The sequence below is a fragment of the Papio anubis genome, chromosome 13 (genome assembly GCF_008728515.1).
Source record: "Papio anubis isolate 15944 chromosome 13, Panubis1.0, whole genome shotgun sequence".
NCBI lineage: Eukaryota > Metazoa > Chordata > Mammalia > Primates > Cercopithecidae > Papio > Papio anubis.
The window spans coordinates 69,166,126-69,190,198 of NC_044988.1; the positions used below are offsets into that span (position 1 = coordinate 69,166,126).

At 36.2% G+C, this 24,073-nt stretch overlaps 1 protein-coding gene across 3 annotated transcripts in view; it reads left to right on the top strand.

Annotated features, from left to right (window-relative positions):
* STX17 (syntaxin 17) overlaps nt 1–24,073 on the top strand; it is a 77,046-nt gene that overhangs the window by 40,807 nt on the left and 12,166 nt on the right. For all 3 annotated transcript variants that reach the window (XM_017949693.3, XM_031654356.1, XM_017949694.3), the window contains 4 exons: nt 8,113–8,338; nt 16,171–16,286; nt 16,358–16,408; nt 23,796–23,882. In XM_017949693.3, the coding sequence (XP_017805182.3) occupies nt 8,113–8,338; nt 16,171–16,286; nt 16,358–16,408; nt 23,796–23,882 (480 nt within the window). The remainder of the gene's footprint in view (nt 1–8,112; nt 8,339–16,170; nt 16,287–16,357; nt 16,409–23,795; nt 23,883–24,073) is intronic.

Consider the following 24,073-nt stretch of genomic DNA (forward strand, 5'->3'; position numbering starts at 1 on the left):
TGCTATAAATTTCCCTCTACACACTGCTTTAAATGTGTCCCAGAGATTCTGGTATATTGTATCTTTGTTCTCATTGGTTTCAAAGAACATCTTTATTTCTGCCTTCATTTTGTTATGTACCCAGTAGTCATTCAGGAGCAGGTTGTTCAGTTTCCATGTAGTTGAGCGGTTTTGATTGTTTCTTAGTCCTGAGTTCTAGTTTGATTGCACTGTGGTCTGAGAGACAGTTTGTTATAATTTCTGTTCTTGTACATTTGCTGAGGAGTGCTTTACTTCCAATTACGTGGTCAATTTTGGAGTAAGTACGATGTGGTGCTGAGAAGAATGTATATTCTGTTGATTTGGGGTGGAGAGTTCTGTAGATGTCTATTAGTTCCGCTTGGTGCAGAGATGAGTTCAGTTTCTGGATATCCTTGTTAACTTTCTGTCTCGTTGATCTGTCTAATGTTGACAGTGGGGTGTTGAAGTCTCCCATTATTATTGTATGGGAGTCTAAGTCTCTTTGTAAGTCTCTAAGGACTTGCTTTATGAATCTGGGTGCTCCTGTATTGGGTGCATATATATTTAGGATAGCTAGCTCTTCCTGTTGAATTGATCCCTTTACCATTATGTAATGGCCTTCTTTGTCTCTTTTGATCTTTGATGGTTTAAAGTCTGTTTTATCAGAGACTAGGATTGCAACTCCTGCTTTTTTTTGTTCTCCATTTGCTAGGTAGATCTTCCTCCATCCCTTAATTTTGAGCCTATGTGTGTCTCTGCATGTGAGATGGGTCTCCTGAATACAGCAAACTGATGGGTCTTGACTCTATCCAATTTGCCAGTCTTTTAATTGGACCATTTAGTCCATTTAGATTTAAGGTTAATATTGTTACATGTGAACTTGATCCTGTCATTATGATATTAACTGGTTATTTTGCTCATTAGTTGATGCAGTTTCTTCCTAGCATCGATGGTCTTTACATTTTGGCATGTTTTTGCAATGGCTGGTACCAGTTGTTCCTTTCCATGTTCAGTGCTTCCTTCAGGGTCTCTTGTAAGGCAGGCCTGGTGGTGACAAAATCTCTAAGCATTTGCTTATCTGTAAAGGATTTTATTTCTCCTTCACTTATGAAACTTAGTTTGGCTGGATATGAAATTCTGGGTTGAAAATTCTTTGCTTTCAGAATGTTGAATATTGGCCCCCATCTCTTCTGGCTTGTAAAGTTTCTGCCGAGAGATCCGCTGCTAATCTGATGGGCTTCCCTTTGTAGGTAACCCCACCTTTCTCTCTGGCTGCCCTTAACAGTTTTTCCTTCATTTCAACTTTGGTGAATCTGACAATTATGTGTCTTGGAGTTGCACTTCTCGAGGAGTATCTTTGTGGCGTTCTCTGTATTTCCTGAATTTGAATGTTGGCCTGCCTTACTAGGTTGGGGAAGTTCTCCTGGATGATATCCTGAAGAGTGTTTTCCAACTTGGTTCCATTTTCCCCCCTCACTTTCAGGCACCCCAATCAGACATAGATTTGGTCTTTTAACATAATCCCATACTTCTTGAAGGCTTTGTTCATTTCTTTTTCCTCTTTTTTCTTTAGACTTCTCTTCTCACTTCATTTCATTCATTTGATCCTCTATCGCTGATACTCTTTCTTCTAGTTGATCGAGTCGGTTACTGAAGCTTGTGCATTTGTCACGTATTTGTCGTGTCATGGTTTTTATCTCTGTCAGTTTGTTTATGGCCTTCTCTGCATTGATTATTCTAGTTATCCATTCTTCCATTCTTTTTCCAAGATTTTTAGTTTCTTTGTGCTGGGTAAGTAATTCCTCCTTTAGCTCTGAGAAGTTTGATGGACTGAAGCCTTCTTCTCTCAACTCGTCAAAGTCTTTCTCCGTCCAGCTTTGATCCGTTGCTGGCGATGAGCTGCGTTCCTTTGGAGGGGGAGATGTGCTCTTATTTTTTGAATTTCCAGCTTTTCTGCCCTGCTTTTTCCCCATCTTTGTGGTTTTATCTGCCTTTGGTCTTTGATGATGGTGACGTACTGATGGGGTTTTGGTGTGAGTGTCTTTCCTGTTTGTTAGTTTTCCTTCCAACAGTCAGGACCCTCAGCTGTAGGTCTGTTGGAGATTGCTTGAGGTCCACTCCAGACCCTGTTTGCCTGGGAATCGGCGACAGAGGCTGCAGAAGATAGAATATTTCTGAACAGCGCATGTACCTGTCTGATTCTTGCTTTGGAAGCTTCGTGTCAGGGGTGTACCCCGCTGTGTGAGGTGTGGGGTGTCGGTCTGCCTCTAGTGGGGGATGTCTCCCAGTTAGGCTACTCAGGGGTCAGGGACCCACTTTAGCAGGCAGTGTGTCCGTTCTCAGATCTCAACCTCCGTGTTGGGAGATCCACTGCTCTCTTCAAAGCTGTCAGACAGGGTCGTTTGCGTCTGCAGAGGTTTCTGCTGCTGTTTTTTTTGTTTAGCTGTGCCCTGTCCCCAGAGGTGGACTCTACAGAGACAGGCAGGCCTCCTTGAGCTGCTGTGGGCTCCACCCAGTTCGGGCTTCCCAGTGGCTTTGTTTACCTACTTAAACCTCAGCAATGGCGGGCGCCCAGCCTCGCTGCTGCTTTGCTGTTAGTTCACAGACTGCTGTGCTAGCAATGAGGGAGGCTCTGCGGGCATGGGACCCTCTCGGCCAGGTGTGGGATATAATCTCCTGCTGTGCCGTTTGCTAAGACCCTTGGTAAAGCTCAGTATTGGGGTGGGAGTTACCCGATAACTCGTTGTGTGTCTCAATTCCCCTGGCTAGGATAAGGGATTCCTCTCCCCTTTGTGCTTCCCAGGTGAGGCGATGCCTCGCCCTGCTTCAGCTCTCGCTGGTCGGGCTGAAGCAGCTGACCAGCACTGATTGTCCGGCACTCCCTAGTGAGATGAACCGGTACCTCAGTTGAAAATGCAGAAATCACTCGTCTTCTGTGTCGCTGGTGCTGGGAGCTGGAGACTGGAGCTGTTCCTATTCGGCCATCTTGCCCCGCCCTCGATCTTTTTTTTTAGTTTATCTAATTTTTTCCTTTCTAGTTTAGGAACTACATTTGAGCCTTCTGCATGGATTTCACCAACCATGGAACAAAAATATATTTTAAAAAAATGGATAGTTGCATCTGTACTGACTCTTTTCCTTGTCACTGTTCCCTATGAAAGTACTGTATAACAACTATTTATATAGTATTTACATTGTATTAGGTATTATAAGTAACCTAGAGATAAAGTATACAGGAGGATATTCATAGATTATATGCAAATATGACACCATTTTATATAAGAGTTTGAACATCTATGGATTTTTGGTATTCGCAGGGATTCCTTGAACCAATCCTCCATGGATACCTAAGAATAAATGTATATACTTTTACTGGAAATTACAACATACATATTTGACTTAGAAGTACAGATAATATCAGTTCCTTAGACTATTTTAGTTCCATGTATGCCCTGCAATTCAAGTGCTATTTTTATGTAAATATTTCTAAACCCCACAGACATTATTATTGTTGTTTTAGTAGAGTTACTGGTCATCTAGATTTACCCACTTTTTAGCTTATTTTCATTCCTGTTGATTTGTTTTTGCATTTCCAACTTTATATCTGGGATTAATGGTTATTTTTGAAGGTCACCATTTAATATTTCTCTTACTGAAGGCAAATTCTCTCAGCTTTTGTTTGTCTAAAAATATTTTTATTTTACCTGTGGCCTTGAAAGATATTTTTGCAGCATATAGAACTTTAGGTTAGTAGTAATTTACTTTCTATACTTTGAATATATTGTTCCATTTTCTTTAGGCTTTTGTTATTGCTGTTGAGAAGTCATTATACTCTTACTGTTTCTTTGCAAGATACTTTTGTCTGTAGCGCTTTTAAACATCTTTTCTCCTTCTTTTTCTCTCTTCTGGCTAGGTGTATTTTTCCTTTTATTTATTCTTCTCAGGATTTGTTGACCTTGAATTGTGGATGGATGTTTTTCTTCAATGTTTTGAAAATTCTCCGTCATTATGTATTCAAATTCATTTTCTGTCTTCTTCTGGAATTCTAAGTAAATGTATATTGTACCCTTTTCTAACTATATCTTCTGTATTTCTTAACTTTTCTTCCCTATTTTTCACTTTCCTTGTTTCTATTTTACATAGTTTTACATAGATACTTTTTACATAGTTTCTTCAGATCTGTTTTCCAGTTTATATCTTTCTTGAACTGGGCCTAATATGAAGCTAAACTCATTTATTAAATTCTTTTGAACACTATTTTAAAATTATAGAATATTCATTAAAAAACCTGCATGTTGCTTTTTATAGTTTCCAGTGGTCTGCTAAATTTTCAAGCTTTATTTTTATGCCTTTGAACAAAATAACTGTAGTTTTATAGACTACATTTGCTCATTCCCACATCACATGTCCTTTCGGATGTTTCTGTTCCTTGTTGTTTTGCTGTTTCTTCCTCACGCTGCATATGTCCTCATGTGCTTGATAATCTTTGATTGATTGGTGGACATTTTATTTGAAACATTATTTATAGAAATTATTTGAAGCTAGGGATGATGTTATCTTCCTCCAGATATTTTCATTTGCTCTCCTAAGCCCCTGGGGGCACTAACTTTCCTAGATTATTTTTATCCAGTTTTAGAGCTTAAGGTTTTTTATGAGCTACTGGAGACTGGAGGCCAGTCTGCAGTTCTTGCAAGGGCTGTTTTATTTTAGGATTACCTGTGTTCTTAGGGTGGAGCTCTGACGATCCCAGCCAAAAGTACCAGAGTCCTTATACTTAGCAGGTCCTGGCATGGAAATTTAAATCCAAGCTTTGTGAGCTTGTACTCTGGTATGCAAATACTCCCAAAGCAAATGTGGCCCTGAGTTCAGGACTCATCTCTCTAGATTTCTGTCTTTGCCCAACTGTTGTCCTATAGTTACTTACTATCTTGTTTACTTTCTGATACTTTTCAAGTTTTTTTTTTTCCTTTTCGTTTGTTTTGTGATTTGATTTTTGTTCAACTTTTTAAGTAGCCATTAGTGGGAAGGTTAGTCTGAATCACCTAGTCTGTTGTTTTTAGAAGCAGAAACACCTAACTTTATGTTCTTCACATATGGTTTTACCATCCTGTTCCCTCTATTTGATTTTAGAGAGATTTCCCTTGTTGCCCTATCCAATGTAGTAGCTCCTAACTACATATGACTGTTGAGCACTTAAAGTGTAGCCAGTTTGAACTGAGATGTGCTGTGAATGTAAAATATTACCAGATTTCTAAGACTTACTACAAATAAAACAATTTAAAATATTTTGTTAATAATTTTTATAATTGCATATTAAAATAGTATTTTAGCTATGTTAGGTTAAATAAAAATATTATTAAAATTAATTTCCCTTGTTTCTTTTTACTTTTTAAATGTAATTTTTGAAATTTTTAAATTACATATGTGGCTTGTGTGTGTAGTTTGCATTATATTTGTGTTGGATGGTGTTTGCTATGTAATAAAGTAGTTAAGAACATAAGATCTGTGGCCTGGATTTGATTCCTGCCTGTACTATTTACTAGCAGTGTAATCTTGGGCTACTTGTTGATCTTCTTGCTTTAATTTTCTCTTCTGTAAAATGAGAATAATAGTAATACCCATTTCAAAGATATATTGCGAGGGGAAGATAAAAGATGTAAAGCAGTCAGCACAATGGATAACTTTAAGTGTTGATAAAAATTTAGCCATTATTTATGTTTTTGTTATTATTGTTTATGTTATTATAGTATCAGATTTTATACTTCAGTGGGTTTTTTCTTTCTCTCCCTCAAAATTTTCCACATTACTCATAGTAATAGAGTTCTCAGCTGGCTACTGTAATTTGACTGGGGACAGGCACATGTACAAATTATATAAGAGAGGAAGATGTCACAAACAAATACTCATTAAGTTTGACTGTAGAAAATTTTTAACGCTCCTCCAAGATAATATTACCTAAAATATTTCTGTAGACTGGCAACTATACAACCAAGCTTTATAATTATGGTCCAGAAAGGAGTCACACAGCCAGGAAATGGTGGTGTGTGGCAAACAGTATTGTTCTGGGACTTGAGGCCTGGGCTGTAGTCCTAATTCAGTGAAATGACATGCAGGACTGGCAGCATGTGGAGAAATAGGCACTGTGTTTATCTAGACTCCAGTTTCCTTATTGTAAAATTGTGAGATTGGATTAGATGCTCACCTATGCCGTTGTATAATTTTAACATATTAATACCTACATTTCACATATTTTGAATCTACAGTTTAATTATCCTTAGGTTTTTGAGCTCATATTAGAATGGTAAGAGACTGAAGATAAGGTTACAGGAAGTATAGAGTTATGGTAAGATAGAGGTGCAGTTTTTTCACCCAGAAAAGTCTTACAAGATGCTTTAGGTTGTAACTAAACTATTTTTTTTTCTAGAATTGACTTTAATTTTACTACAGTAAAATGGAAACTTTAGATTGTATGATATTAAGATACTATATAGATAGGCATTATGATTTTAGTTTAGTGGAAAGATTGCTGGCCCTATAGGAATCCCTGGGTTTTCAACCCCAGTGTCGCCACTAGATAACCAAGTAAATCCTAAACAGATTTTTTTTGTTTTGCTTTTTCTATATGTAATAATTTGGACTATAGTAATATAACACCTCACTCAGAGTATGCACTTGAAAAATTAATTAACATGTACTGGTCTGTCTACTGTATAGGATTTGCATTAATATTGTGAAAACACTTTAGGGGAAAATAATTTAAAATATATGAATAGACATATAACTTTTTTGAAACATCTTACTTTGATTATTTTTGCAAATTTGTCCTATTTAATCTTAAAGGGATAGTTTCTTTGTTTTCAAAGTATAGACCATTGAGAAAGAGGGAAAGCTCCCTGGTATATTTTATGAAGCTAGCACAACCTTAAACCTGTTAAAGCAAGTTTAAACCTAGTAGAGATAGTATAAATACACAAACTGTGTACATGCACACATGTGTATACACACACACACACACACCCCTATGTGCTAAAGTTTCAGATAAAATACTAGCAAATGAATTCAGCATTGTGTTTAAAAATTATGTATATAGACTAGAAAGGATTTATCCCAGGAATATAAAGATGAGTCTACACTACAAAATCTATACATAATTCATTACAGCAACATATTAGAGGAAAATTTATGACTAAGCCAGTAGGTATTTCTCAAAAAGAAGGAAAATCATTTGATAAAAAAAATCTAACAACTTCATTCATAGGGCAGTGCAGAGTAAAGCAACAGTGAGATGACATGCAGGACTGGCAGCATGTGGAGAAATAGGCAATCATACTTTGATGCTAGTGTGAAGTGTTACTGCTTTTTGGGAAAAAAACAATAGCTTCTGAAATAAAAATGCACATTATCATTTGACTATTCCTGTTTCTGAGAGTCTTTCCTACACAAAATAGCATATTAATATTAGTATATACTAGAATAATATATACTAATATAGTAAATTAGGACTTATATGCAAGGATATTTGTTTCATAGTTTGTAATAACTAAAAATTGGAAACAACACGAATGACTGTTGATCACCGAAGGAGTGATTGAGTAAATTCTTCTGTACTTACACTGTGGAATATAGTGTAACAATTGAGCAGGAGGGATGGTATTGTTGAGTATGGAATGACAAATTATAGATTACTGTGTATAATGTAATCCATTTTTTTAATAAAAAGGGAGAAGCCTTATATATGTTAAATGTGTGCATGAACCGTGAGAAATGTGTGGGAGGATTGGGTTAAGAGGGGGTGGGATAGGTGAAGTGAGAAAATCATTTTTATTTCATATGCTTCTGTAGTGTTTGATTTATTGTGAAGAGCATTTATCTTTGTATAACCACATTTAATGAAGGAAAAATGCTAAATAAATTCAAAGTATGAGCATGTGGTTTCTAAAGATGCTGGATTTGGCCAGCCAGAGACATGGAAAATGTAAAAGTATTATGCTACACCTTCTATTTTGGAGATATTTGTAATAATTTCCATCCACAACTATTATAACATTACTTCTGAAAAGGAAGATACTTTATACTAAGAAATGGTGGCATTAATGATTTTTTCTTTTATAGCAACTCCGATCCAATATCCGAGAAATTGAGAAACTTTGTTTGAAAGTCCGAAAGGATGACCTAGTACTTCTGAAGAGAATGATAGATCCTGTTAAAGAAGAAGCATCAGCAGCAACAGCAGAATTTCTCCAACTCCATTTGGAATCTGTAGAAGAACTTAAGAAGCAATTTAATGATGAAGAAAGTTTGCTACAGCCTCCTTTGACCAGATCCATGACTGTTGGTGGTAACGTATTGTACTAAATCTTATTCTCAATCACAGTAATGCAGTTAATTAAAGCTCACCTCCTTGAGTAGATACTGAATTACCTATAGGTCTTCAAGGATCATTCGCTATCCCAATGTGCTAAATGCTTGGACCCTGATCAGTGTTCCCGGAAATGTGTACCCTGGATATTTTGCAGAATAAAAAACTTGAGGTTATGTTTATGGAGTGGATTTCAGGGCAAGTACCCATTTGTCTATTTATTGAAGAGAAATTTAAATATATTTCCTAAGGGTTAATGTCATTCTTGTGTGCAGAGTACTCTTCACTCCTTTCCAGGTGCAGGAGTGACCTCTTCAGGCATGCCTTTTTTTCTTAAGCATTCTGATTTTCAGAAGGGATGTTAGATCTATCTTTCAGCCAAGTTCTCTGAATAACTGACAACATTAAGTAATCTACAATGGGAGTCAAGCCATCATCTTCTGTGAAGTGATACTCTAAGAAACAGCCCTGTGAAATTTGTCATTACATCTCTTCTAAGGATGTGATTGATAATTGCCGATCACATTATAATGTCTTTAACTCTGAAAATATTCTTGGCTTAATACATAGTAGTACTTCAAAGTAGTTGGTCTCTTTTTTATCTTTTGGGTATTCAGTGGAATAACTGATAAGGTTTTCTTACTTAAATTGTTTACTAGAAAGCTTAGAGCCAAAATTTTTAGCCACCAAAACTCAAATTTTTAAACCTATCCTAGCTTTGTTTTATAATTACTGCCCTTGTTTTCCTTTTTGTTTTAGTGTTTCTCTTTTATTTGTAACTTGTCTCATCTTGTTATATTTTATAAATTATTCTAAGCTGCCTTTAATCTTTGTGGAAAAGGTAGAGTATAAGTCATTTACAAATTAGAATAGAATCTTAGAGATGTTACACCTGCCCATTTTTTCTTTTTTTATTTACTTAGGGCACTCCTGCATCACTATCTCTAAAGCCAGATTATTTTTTAATTTTATATTTTCAGTGCTAATGATTCAGTAATTTTTAGAGAGATTAAAAAAAAAACTTTTTTATATTTTCAGTGCTAATGATTCAGTAATTTTTAGAGAGATTAAAAAAAAAAAACTTTGGAAGGAACATTTAGGCCACTAGTCAGAGTTTCTGGGTAATCTTGCTTTTGTCGTAGCCTTAGTACCTAGCACAATGCTTGGCATATAGTGGACCATTCAGAAATATTTTATAAACATAAATACATAAATATCTTTTTAGAGATAATTTTGTAATTTCACATGTGCTGTAATCACCTCACTCAGAGGATAACCAGTACCGTAAATGTTTTTGAGAGAAGGAGATGCTAGCACTCAGTCTTTGGTTGAAAAGTATTTGGAAAGAATGCTTTTTGATAGTTTATAATTACCACTTCGTTATTCTGTTCATCTATAGTTATTGCTGCCATACTGGTGAGGTTGAAGGCTGTTTTTATCACTTAGTGCAAACTGATGCTTTATGTGCACATGTGGGGTAACTGGGTTTTATAGTTCCATGTGATTAAGGACCCATCTTATGTACTCAGACATTGTGATAGTTGTTATGGTAATAATAACTGTGAAGATAAGCTGGATTTTCTGGAAAGAGTAACTAGCATCAGTCTCTTTGCTACTTAGCTTTGAATTGCCTATCTCTAGCAATTCCCCTATCAAACGAAAATTTGGAGTTCTATCTGAGAGTTTTCTCAAAATATGTTAATACCCGAGTACTTGCTTTAATTTGCATTTTATTATTGCATTATTTGTGTTACTACCAGTAGAACTGTTTGGGATCAACAACTTTGGGCTTATATATCATCAGAGGAATTGGGTGATTATTATTAATAGAAAAAGGCAGTTTACCCAGTTTGCTGGCAAATAAACTTTCTCCATAGGAAGCTGATTGATATAAAAAAAAAAAAGTTCGGCAGATTTTGAAGAAGTATGTGCATAAAGGAAATGGAAAAAATTGGAGCAGAGCCAGAGGATGAGGGAGAAGAAATAGCAGGTGAAATTCACTTCCCAATTCTTTTGATTCTCAAACTTTTCAATTCACCAAATAGGCTACTAAAGACCTAATTACTAGGAGAAAACTAAAAAATTAAATCTCTGTAACTAGTATTGATTTGATTGAAACAGTCATTCTATTAATAAAATCAATACCTAGGTTATAACTAAAACAGTGTATAGAATTTCGAATTCTGAACAGTCTGCTTGTCATAGTGTGCTTTCACTATGAATCCACTGCCAACATAAAGCAATTAAAAAACTGCTGTCTCACCAAGTGCCTGAGTATTTCACCAAGTGTGAGAGTTTCTACTATATTGCCTCAAATCCAGAAATATTATTAATAAATAATCAAGAGAATGGAAAGGAAATGAATAGTGAAAAGAAAGGAAGTAACTAATTTACGTAAGACTTTAATAGTGGGGTAGGAATTGAGTTTGCTCCATATTTGATCTTCTTCTAGCTATAGACTGTTTTTTGTCATTCTACATGTTTTTATTCTATGCTCTCCAGTTTTTCCTTATTTTTGCTTTAGATACTCATTATAGTAGCAGCAGCCTATATGGAAAATCTGTTTTATTGCATAGAAGTTAAGTGCCTTAAAATACTTTTTACTTTACAAATTCAATCTGATTCTAAATAAATAGATTAGAAACATCAGCAGAGATTCAGAAGCAATGTTGCCACATTTCCATGAGTAAGATCAAAAATACAAAAATAGTTTTTCATTCACAGATAGAAATAACAAGTAGAATAGGATGTTTTATGTTCTCTGGAGAATGAAAGAAGCTTATTAAGTTTAGGGAGAAGCTGTGATGATTTTGCTGTTTCTTTTGTCCAGATTCTGAGAGTTCCTAAAGCAAATCTTCTCTGCCAATCTTCTTGATCTGAGAAACTCCCTTCTGTCTCACTTGTGTGTCTGGTTTCACTTTTAGCATATTGCTTTCCACCCAAGTGAAGTGAGGAGCCTCCAAATCTGATTTGTATTTAGAAAGGTGATTCAAGTCATACAGAGTGAATCAGTGCTTCTCTCCATTTTTGTCTTTCTTTACTGTCAGGACACACACTTCAGTAGTGCAAAAGGAACAGAATCTTATTACATTTTAAACAAATATTCACAAAAGAAAAGAATATAATCTTAAAACTGCTGGGAACTTCAGACCAGCATATTGAATTTGATGAAATTTAGATTTTTATCACAGGTATGTACATGTACTGAAGAGTTTTGTGAAACATGTAGATGGTTTGTATTATATGATTCAGAAGATGTATTTTCTATTGGTTTTAATTTTTTTTAAAGTCTTCATTCGCAGCTAAGCCATGCTTAGAAGTAATTTTATTTTGATAGATAGGCTTATGTAGATGATCAGCAAATTAATTTCACTATTTTTAAACTATCAGAACTGGAAAATATTTCAGCAATGCTTTTGAATTAATTTAGATTTATAATAAAACTTTTTCTTATGTGGTGAAGTTTAGTGGAAGTTTTTTATATATTATAATTCTTGGTAAAATCATTGCTGTTCATAAGTGGAGAAAGAGGGAGAGAATATTTGGATGTGTATAAAAGGGAAAAGTCTTATGTTATTTCGTTTATTTCTCACTTCAACTAAACCAACAATAAGGTTTTAAAACCAATTCTGGGGTTTAAAAAACAGTGGTGAGCGATAGGTCCTATGTTCTACTTGCCCTTTATGCTTCCGGTTTGTGTGTGGGTGGGAGTACCTGAGATGATTATGTTATATGAAACAGTTGCAATTTTTTACTTCTGTAGACAAATCTAAAGTTCTTCAGCCTTCTTTCCTGAAACTATAATCTATCTCAGTGTTTTGCCTTATCATGTCCATAGCAGTTTGTAAAAGTTCAAAGTCAAAGGATCATCACTGAGGTAGTGATTTTAAATGCAAGCTGGAATAAATGAATTATGGAAGTTGTAGAAATGAAAAGATTTACTTTAATTGATAGTCATGCCTTGAATTGATTAGCGAGGTTTAGAGTTTTAAGTTTACATCAGGGTTTTTTCTGAAAGAGAACAGACCTCTTTGTTCTAAGACTCTATTTGAACTAAGATGCATACGTAGTTTGGTTTCAAGTGAGACGTAAATGACTTAAACATTTTTATTCTTTACTGAGGGAAATCTTTTATGTTTGTTTAAAATGTCAAACATTTCCCACTCGTTATTTTTTAGATTAAGTATTAATATATAATAATCTGTCCTCATTTTGTTGCGTACCCTCGCAAACTTCATTTGAATCCTGTTTAATAGTACATAAATGATGACTTTGAAAAATATTTGTAGTGGTCATAGTTATAAAGTTCTCCTTTATATTTGATCTGTTAATAACAATGAAGTTATCATTATTCATCATAATGTTAAAGAAGTGTAAATACCTGGAAATGTTAAGTAGAAGAAAGGCTATAGAGTAATTCATTTATCTTGGTTGAAGTGAAAATGAGAGTGTCTTTATGGTGATAATGTAAAGCGTAGAGTAACTATTTTAAGCATTTGTAAAAAATCATTTAGAGCTTTTAAAATATTGGCTATTTGCCGTAATGTTTTAATGTAAAACTTACTCTGTATCACCTGCCTTTGCTCTTCCTTTAAGTTAAATAAATATATTCAGATAAGATTAAAAACACTGTCAGTCCTGATAAATCTACAAATTACTTTTTAGTCCATTGACTATGGTCTTCCTAAACAATTGAAACACTTTTCCTAGAGAGGTAAAGCATTCATAGGCTTTAAAGGTAAAATAGTAATACAGTTTTATAAAATACTATTTTAGTTATAGGTTTGGCTGAAAGGGTCATTGAGAGAATATGAACTTAGAGTTATAATTGCTTACTTTTAGGAGTAGATCAGGTGCCACATGTCATCATGGCATTTCTCTGCTTATAACACTTCAACAGCTCTCCTTGGTTTGCCAGATAAAGTCCAAAGTCTTAAACTGGTCTGCAAGGCCCCTCCTGACCATCTGTAGGCTTATACTTGTAACTTGTCTTTTACTTCTTGCTTTGGTACCATCAAACTGCTGATTTACCTGCCTACATTGTTTCTTCCTTGAGGGCCTTTGTTCATACTGGTTTTTCTACCTAGAATGTATATTCTTCTCTTCTTTGCCTAGTAACATCAAGTTTTCTAGAAAGGCTTCCCATGAGCTGCATACCGTATCAAACTGGATCGGACGCCACCCACATGGAACTCTCATAAAATACTTACGTATATATGTCTGATTCTAGGTAGATACCAATGCAGTCTCCTATTGTTTTATGATTTCTTTTTGTATGTCTGGCTCTTCTAAAATATAAGTTACTTGAGAGAATGTACTCTGTGTTAATTACTTTTTATCCCTGGCACCCTAACACAATACTCAGTGGGTGCTCAGAAAATGTAAGTGGTAGGTGTTTTGAGCTTGAAGTGAACGGGAGACAGTGGACCTTCAGATCTCTTGTTTCCATTTCTACTGTAACTATCCTAGAGCAGATCATCATCATGTTACACTGGATATATTGGAAAGCCTTCAGAGTGTTTTTTTGTTTTTGTTTTTGTGTTTTTGTTTTTGTTTTTTTGAGACGGAGTCTCATTCTGTTGCCCAGGCTGGAGTGCAGTGGCGTGATCTTGGCTCACTGCAACCTCCACCTCCCAGGTTCTAGCAATTCTCCTGCCCCAGCCTCCCGAGTAGCTGAGACTATAGGTGCATGCCACCACACCAGCTAACTTTTTGTATTTTAGTAGAGATGGGGTTTTGCCATGTTGCCCAGGCTGGTCTCGAACTCCTGATCTCAGGTGGTTTTTTTAGTTTCTAATTTTGTCACCTTTCAACTTCATCCTTAATGTGTTTTTCACACGGCAGCTATGGTTTTCTCTGTAAATCTAAAATCTGATTATGGCACCTTCCCAGTAGTCTCCAACTATTATTAATAGTAACATATTGATCTTTTGTGAAAAACAAAACAGTTTAACATAGTTTACAAATGCCATGAATAATCTCAAAGTAGATTTCCAGCCTTAAACTTTACTTTTCTCCTTATCACAGTCAGCTATACTGAACGTTTTTCAGTCCCTAAGCATATGCACATACTGTTCTCTCTGACCTGAATACTCTTTGCTTCTCCTTCCACCCCTGCACCAGTTCACCTATATAGTAATTTCTGTTCATCCTCAGGCTTCAGCTGCAGAGCCTTCTCTGACCACTCTCCCCATCCACAAGTCTAGGTTAAATACCTCTCATCTGTGCCCATGTAGCACTCTATACTTGCCAATGTTACAGTTCTTATTAGACTATACTGGCTGAACTTGATGATTAATATGTCTGTATCGTGCATTTTATAATAAGATCTGTTAATAATAGCAGCAGCAGTAACTAATTTATTGAGCACTTATACTTTATATATAACCCAGGTACTGTGCAAAGTGAATATCACTTTATTTTACAAATGAGAAAAACCAGCCAAAGAGATGAAATACCCAAAGCAAACAGTTAATAAATAGCCAAATCAGAATTCTCCCAAGTCTTTCTGACTAGGCCCAGGCTTCTAACCACTATACTATGTTGCCTCCTCCAAACTGTTTTTATGGTTTAACATTGTGTCTACAGCACCTCAGCACACTGATCAGCAGGTAGTAGGCGTTTAATAAATGTCAACTCAATGAATGAATGATTGGTAAAACCAATATGAGGAAATAAAGACTTGAAGGTAGATTTTAAAGTATGAATTAATTCATCATCATGGTGTTGTTTAATGGGGAAAGTCCTAGTGGGTTGATGACTTTTTAAAACTCAAAAGAAGTAGAAGCAATGGAGGCATGAGCCAGAAGATTGACTCTGAGGAGAAGAGTAGTGACAAAAAAGACACATATGGTAAGAATGTTTGGTGACAATCTTATTGTTACCAATAGTGACTGATTATCATTAATAAAAACATATTACTTCCCTGCTTTCAACACCTTCTGTATCTGGTATTTACACTGATATAGCCAAATGGGAGTTTAAGGATGGAAAGTATTAAACCTATTTATATAGGTACGTCTCCTTGGAACATTGGCCAAGTAGAATAGTTTTCCTTTGGTGCTTCTTCCACATCTAGCCCTAGTTATTCAGATTGGATAGATGATATTTGTAGCCATTTTTTAGATGACTGTGTAGGTTAAAAAATATGTGTGTAAGCTTGGTGTCGTGGCTTATGCCTGTAATTCTAGCATTTTGGGAAGCTGAAACAGGAGGATCAGTTGAGGCCAGGAGTTCAAGACCAGCCCGGGCAACATAGCAAGACTGTGTGTCAATTAAAAACAAAAAAGAAAAAATTTAAGGAAAAAAAAATGTGTTAACTAATCTGGGGAACAAGCTGTCCCATGGATAATTTTTTTTTTTTTTTTTTTTTTTTTTTGAGACAGGATCTTGCTCTGTCACCTAGGCTGGAGTGCAGTGGCATGATCACTGCTCACTGCAACCTTGACCTCCCAGGCTCAAGTGATCCCCCCCACCTCAGCCTCCCAAGTAGCTGGGACTACAGGTGTGTGCCACTACACCTGGCTAACTTTTTAATTTTTTTATAGAGACAAGGTCTCACTCTGTTGCCCAGATGGGTCTTGAACTCCTGGGCTCAAGCGGTCCTCCTGCCTCAGCCTCCCAAACTGCTGAGATTATAGGTGTGAGCCATTGCACCCAGCCAAATTCTATTTTTGCAGAATAATCAATTTCCTTTTAGCCTAAATTTAGAGAGCATTTAACATGGCATTTGTTTTATGAAATCAATTTATGTTATCTTCTTTCTAACAAAGCAAATAAACTCTAAACATGGGGTTATTATGTTCATCCAGGAGCATTTCATACTACTGAAGCTGAAGCTAGTTCTCAGAGTTTGACTCAGATATATGCCTTACCTGAAATTCCTCAAGATCAAAATGCTGCAGAATCGTGGGAAACCTTAGAAGCGGTATGTTAAAAATATTTTCTTTTTGGTAGTTGTGAGGCATAAAAGTAACTTCCTCTCCCTTTCTTTTAAAGGACTTAATTGAACTTAGCCAACTGGTCACTGACTTCTCTCTCCTAGTGAACGTAAGTATATAACTCTTTTGGATGCAGAATTATTGGATTATTAGAATGAGAAGCTTTTATAATCACTAGGCTTTTAATAGAACTTAGACTTTTTAAGACTGGTATTAAGCCATAGATAGAAGTTTAACTGCTCTCAAATTCCAGATTAATTCAATAAACTTATATTAAGCACTTGTTATATACAAGCACTGTGTTAGATGCTTAACATTGAGGGTGTGATCAGGTTGGATATAGAAATAAATGAAGCCCATTCTCTGCCTTTGAAGATTCTTTTTTTTTCTTTGAGACGGGAGTCTCACTCTGTCACCCAGGCTGGAATGCAGTGGCATGGTCTTGGCTCACTGCAACCTCCGCCTCCTGGATTCAAGTGATTTGCCTGCCTCAGCCTCCTGAGTAGCTGGGATTACAGGCACATGCCACCATGCCCAGCTAGTTTTTGTATTTTTGGTAAAGACGGGGTTTCACCATGTTGGTCTGGCTGGTCTCGAACTGACATCATGATCCACCTGCCTCAGCCTCGCAAAGTGCTGGGATTACAGGTGTGAGTCACCACGCCCCACCTCCTTTGAGCATTCTACAGTGAGTGGAGATAGGCCCGGACCCCAGAAACTGAGCTTTCAAGCATGATGGATAAATGCAAAAGCAAGAATGAAGAGAGGTATTATCAGCTCCAAGGAAAAGCCTTTAATTCCAAAGGAAGGAGGCAGGAGTCATGAGGTGGAAGCATTAAGGATAGCTTCACACACGTAGACAGTATTTGTATGAGCCTTGAAAAATGAATAAATGTCCACAGGGGGAAGTTATGGAGTATATTTGAGAGGCTGAACAAAGACATGGAGTAGAGAAGTGTATGGCATGTTCCAGAACGATAAGTACTGCAGTATAACCAAAGCCTAAGGCACCATGGGCAAGCAAGGTGGGTGAGGGCCGGATTGTGATGGCTTTGAATGCCATGCTAAAGAATTTGAACTTTACTTTGTAGGCATTAAAAAGCCTAATACTGATTCTTGAGCAGGTTAGAGTCATGAAATTCAGTCTGTGCTTCAGAAAGATCACTGTTGGCTTTGTGAATAATGGCCTAAGAGAAGAGGAGGTCATGGAAAGGAAGACTGGTTAGGAATCAATTGCAAGAGTTCACCTGGAGCAATGACAACACCAGTGTAAAGGTAAAGGACAGCTGAGAGATATTTCTGGGAGAAGTATTAGCAGAAATTGGAGGAAGATGGAGTCAAAGATAAGGAACATTGTCTTTATTCTGCATAATTGGGTGTCAGTGATACTGTTAACATAGATTAGGAAGCACAAAGTCAATTTGGTGGGAAAGATAGATTTTCCATCATTTTTCTGAATTGTTCTTATTTGTCTTTCCCAGGGGTTTCTGCTTGCAGTTCTGTCTAGGTTTAGTTCTTTGTTCCTGATCAAACCATGATTTTGGGGTTGTTTATCTTTGAATTATGGTTTCCCTGAAATCTAGTTTTAAATGAGAAGTTCCTAGATCACACAATCAGAATTGGAATGGTAAAGGACTGAAGAGGCCAACCAGTCTAATCCCTCTACTCTTGCCCCAGTGTCTCAAATAAATGGTCTTTTAGCCTCTTTTGGAACAATTATAGCACAAGGATATTGATACTTAAACCATTACATTTGGAGGGTCTAACTCTTAGAACAGTTAGAGTTAAAAGTATCTGCCCTATAATAACTTCTTTTTGTCATTTTTAGCCTCTAAAGCTACGTACTGAACAAATGTTGTCTTCTTTCCATATGAAAGTTTTTCAAGGTTTTGAAACCATCATCCTTCCTCACTCTATCCCACCCCACCATATTTTCTTCTCTTCAGAACCCTTGCTTCTTTTGCATTCCTTCTACAATATAATTTCTAGGCTTCTCAATACTGGCTTCTTACTCTGCTTATGTTCCATATTCTGCATATTTTCTTGAAATGTGTTACCTAAAATAGAATGCAGTAAATTGAATTGCTTCTGGATGCCTCTAAGTTAGAAGAAGCAAAATATTTGAAGTTTCTGGATTAGGTATCTGTACAATATTAATATACTCGCAAACAGAAGGAAATAATAGAACAAGAATCCCAAAATATCTGTTGTTTCGGAATCAATATTTATTCAACTATTGTAAACTAATAATCGCTGAATCCAGTGCAGTTTGTAAAACCTATACATGTATGGTTACACAAATATATACACTTGCCAAAAGTCATTGATCTGTACACATAAAATGTGTTTTAATGTATGTAAATTATACCTCAATAAAGCTGATTTTAAAAACAAACTACACATGTACAAAGTTCTTACTCAATACAAACACATTTCTTTTCTACTGGGATAGGCACATAAAAGAAATATTAAAGGTTTGTGACCATATGATAGTTACATGTTGGATTACATTATGTAAGCAGCTCATAACCTCTAATCTAAGGGAGATTTGTGCAGGAAAACTCTGGCTGTACCCACAGCTCTATACAAATGTCCTATTTATAATAATCTGTATAAGTACATGAGACAGAATGCTAATAAGCAAAAGCTCAAAGGAGAACCCCTGATTATTATTCCCAGGGTGACTAAGTTCTCATGACCACATGGCCAAGGATTCACAGAAGCTCTATTTAGGCACAGAATGACCTGGGAACATAACCAGAGTGACCACATCCTTTCATTTTCATCACATGGACATGATGGCATCTAGACAAATTAACCCTGTATTTAAGGAACACTTCCTATGTGCGTAGCACTGTGCTAAGCTCAATGAGGAACAGGAAAAAGCATTTTAAAAAACTTACAAGATAGTAGTAGTGGTTGCACAATATTGTGAAGGTACTTATTGCCACTGAATTGTACACTTCAAAATAGTTAAAATGCTAAATTTATGTTATATTTATTTTACCACTATAAAAAGAACTTACAAAGCCATTGACAGATCAAGGTATAGTTCAATAAATGTTAATAAATTAATATCTACTAGGTACCCTGCTCTATTTTTCTTCAACTTTTGTTGTTCAGGTGCCCTATTCTCTTCCTATAACTTTGTAACTAGCCCTATTTCTAGTCAAGGAGAATTTAAAGAACCCTGGGCCAGTAGTTCAGTAACAACTCACCCTTGCTGCTGGTCTGTTTTGACTTCTGCCTTTTGCCTTATTCCCTGTGGTTTTTGTAATCCAATTTTACTCTGGAAATGTAAAAACTGGTTGCAATGGATTAGATCAGATTCCTTCATTTATTACCTATGAGACCTTCAGGATGTTATTTGACAGCAATGAGCTTTATAACATTGATGGGAGGACTAAATGAGATAATGTGGATTATTAAGTACTTCCCATTCTCTTCCCTTCCACTGACTCCAACTGCATTCCCACTTTTATCCTTCCTTTATTTTGATTCCTTGTTTGGCTCCTTGCAAAAATTCTACTTTTTCCATCACTATTATCCTTAGGCTAAATTTTAGTTCTGGAATTCCTTCAGTACCTTTCCAACTGCTGAATCCTTTGATAGCAACATCCTACATATCTACTGTGCTTATTGCTTACTCAAGGCCAATATAACCACTTATTTTGCCTATATATCATAGTATTTGTAAGTTTGTTTCTGGGCCTTTTTGTATATATGATTGCATATGATTAAGGAGTATATAGAATATATCATAGGAGTTTAGAACCAGAATAGCTCAATGTGAACAGGATTGGTCAAGATCTAAGATTAGAACTTGGCCTTGAAGGCTGGCTGGAATTTAGAGAGGAATAAATGGAAGTACCTGGAGTTTTGGTATTATCTTCTTAAATAAACTCATAGCTTTCCAAGAACCTTAAACTTTACAACTACTATCGAAACTCTCCAAGGAAGACCATTGTTAATGATATAAATGGATTTGGGGATTAATTTTTGAATGTATTATTATTGCTTGACATAGAGGATGCTAGGCCTACAAGTGTCCCCAACAGGCATTCAAGAACAAAACAATTCATTGGTTTTGAATTTATATTCCCAAATTGTATTCTGCTTGACAAGTATAATAAATCACAGTTTATACAGAAACTTAGGTACTCCTATGGCTGTTCATCAAAATTTGTTATGTTCAGGCCAATAGGGGGAATTAATTCAATGTTCTTTAAAATGAAATCCATAGACATATTCTTAGAGTCATTTGAGAATTTTTTTTTCTGTAAAAAGGGGTCTATATATTACTCTAGCTTGAGAAACACTGCAGTGTAATGATCTAAACACTTAAATATGGTTTAGCTCATTGTTAAAGGAATGCTGAGAACATATATGGGGTGCCAAACTATAAAATGGCAGGCATGGAATTTGAAGATTGTAAGATGTGGGAGGCCTAAGCAGATGAAAATAAACATGAACAAATCAGAAGCAAAACCTCAGGGGAGATTGATAGATAGAGGTGAGGAGGCTCCTGCACCACCGTTAATGTTTGGAGCTTGATTTCACAGGCTGGGACAGGGTTGTATATGTATCCTTTGGTCCCACAAAAAGAGCCAAGGACATAGTGGACAGGTAGTGACCCAGTTCAGCTCTGAATGGAGTCTAGTTTGGCATTCTACTGATGGCGATTGACAACTCTGTGACAATAGTTTGCTGGCTAAATGTAACATTTATGGGGGTCGGTGAGTCCTCCTTAATCAAGAAGCAGAATTTGAAGATATGGGCAAAGTTTGAAGTTGCAAACCAAGCAAAATATGGACCAGAGAAAGGCAGATGTGCACAATTGAGGGGTGGCTATTGATCCCAGGATAAAGGCTGTCTGCCCTCTGCCTTCTCCCCACACCCCAGCCCCATATTTTAGCATGCTTTCTGATGGCATGAATAATTACTTACAGATGTGGGCTACTCCCCAGAGTGGGATGGGCCTCATCAAATGCTGGTGATTGCAATTATGGGGAACTTTGTAGTTCAAATAATTAGTGATCTCAGGATTGGTTTTTTTCTTGTGGTTGCTTCAGTTATTCCAAATGATTTTTATGAAAAAATATTTAAATTGTATTAAAATTTTGCTTTAATTTTAAAAAGTCATAGAAATACAATATCCAACCGTTTTTAAAGGAAGGAACATTAAAAAGTATTTCCCTGAGGCTTTACGATTACACTTGGGGTACAGAAATGGCAATAATCCTGGCAGGCTCCTCCCTCTTGCTGGAATTATTTTGGGGCTGAAGGAAGGGAGACACATTGACTGTTTTTCTTCTACCTATCAACTCATCAACATATGACGGCTGATGATAGAGTTTTAAGCCTGTGATTTATCTGCTAGCATAGACTGTTTCAGGCAAGAGTGGAAAGTGTTGGGGGTGTCCTAAATAGAAACAATGATAGGGTGTCAGAAATCTAGACAAGTTGTATATTATTAGTGCTGGAACTTTTTCTTCTATGGGTCAGAAAAAGAAAGCTGACTTAAATAAGTTTTGCTATTGAGGAAAACAAAAATTGAATGAATGAATGCTAAAAGATACCTAATGTTTTAGTGTCCTAGAATTGTCAAGATTCAAAAGAAAAAGTTAAATATATTTTTTTGATAGAAAGATGAGAGTTAACACTTCCTTGGGGAAATCAGGATGAATTTTTCTATTTTTCCCCCTCACACTTTGCAAACACATTTTATCCCTACTTCAACTCTATGAAGGTGTAAGTATCATCATTCTCACGTGATAAATGAGAATACTGACACCTAGAGAGCTTGAGTAATTTGTCTAAGAGCACATAGTGGCATTTGCTGAGATATGAACACAGATTACCTGACTAAAGGTGATGCCCTTGATCTGAGCACATATAATAGTGGTTCTTAAAGTGTGAGAATTGTGGACTGGCAGCATCAGCATCACCTGGGAGCTTACTATGTCAGGCTTCATCTCAGGCCTACTGGATCAGAAACACCAGGGATGGGGCCCAGCAATTTGTGTTTTAAGAAGCCTCCAGGTGGAAGACTGAGAACCTTTGTTAAACTTGTCTCTAACAGAGACATTCAAAGGAAAACTGATAAGGGACTTTCTTAGGGATTGTGTTAGAGATGTCAGGATAGTGGTGGAGAATATTGGAATGAAGGGATACCACAATGGCGAAGACAGACATATTTTGTGTATGAGAAGGGAAGGAATATCAATAATGCTAAGAGGAAACAACCATGGGAAAAAATAGCTGTGTGGTTTGGGCTTCATGTTTTCAAATGAAATAATGGTTGGAATTAGAAAAGTGTTATTTGTATCTGCCTCAATATAAATGAATAGGCCAATTATATAAGGGCAATCAAACTCTTCAGGATTAAAGTTAATTATTTCACCCTCATTGTAGGTGGCATCTATCTAGGATCAAAGAGAGATTCTCTTTTTTCTGCACATTAAAAAAAACCAAAACCAAAATAGTCTGTAAACTGCGATAGTTGATTATATATTGGCTTATACATTTGTTGTTTATACATTTGTGATTGTTGGTTTATACATTTACTAAATCTCATACTATACCATTAAAAGCAGTACTTGTTATATGTAAATTCTATCTAAGTAAAGTTGAATTAAAAATGGGAATGTGTTCCTACAGCAAGTAATGAGTTCGTGTCACTGGAGGTTTCTGAGCAGTGGTTCAGTAACCACTTGTCAGGAATGTTTTAGTAGGGCTTCGCACATCAGAGAGGAGACTGACCTGATGACCTCAACATTCCTTCTACCCAGAGATTCCATGAGTCATAGTTGCTGTTGTGCCAGCACAGGTGTTGCCATTTTATGTAGAATGCTTTATTAATATATTTGATCTGAAACATTTTAAACTGTCATGATTTTACAATGTGTTAAGATATACAGGTATAAAGCACAGAACAGTGAATTCATTCACTGTTCCCTACTGCATATTACAAATGGAAAGATCTCATAGTAGATCAAACCATATTGTAGTCTTGTTCCGGAAACATCACAATTTGTATTTATTGGACCAAGGGCATTTTACTACTAAGGTAAATGTGCCTGATTTAAACTGAATCCTCAAAGAAGATAAGTTAGGGAGGTGTTTTGGGGTTTGATTTTTTTTTTTCCATCAAACCCAACATGACATGTAAATGATTATTTGGATTTTTTTTTTTTTTTCTGGAAAGTAGATTCATTTGGAGAATAATATGTTTGTATGTTTGAGTGAATTTTAGTGTGAGATGGTTTTTGCTGTAAAGTTGCCACCCTTTTATTACCTAATAATTAAGACCCCCCCTTTTTTTATGAAAGTTAATTGGTCCTTTCGACATTGCTTATCAGATGCTATTAATGAACCACTATTAAGACGGCAAGGCTGCAGTACCCGGGGCCCTGATTACAGGAATTAAAATAGTGTGTGTTGACTCCCTGCTGCTCCCCAGCAGGACCGCTCACTCATAATTCCTTTGCATCTAGTCTCAGCAGGAGAAGATTGACAGCATTGCAGACCATGTCAACAGTGCCGCTGTGAATGTTGAAGAGGGAACCAAAAACTTGGGGAAGGTAAGATTCTGCTCCTGCTGACAAATCAATGGTACTCTGGCTCCCAGGAATCTCTAGTATTAACCCAATTGATCTGCTCTCTTCAATGTTGAGGGAACCAGCAATTAAGGAAATAAGGAAGAAATGACACATAGGTAGTGCAAGAAATCAATGTTGTAATATTCTACTCTAAGATTCATTCTATCAGGAGA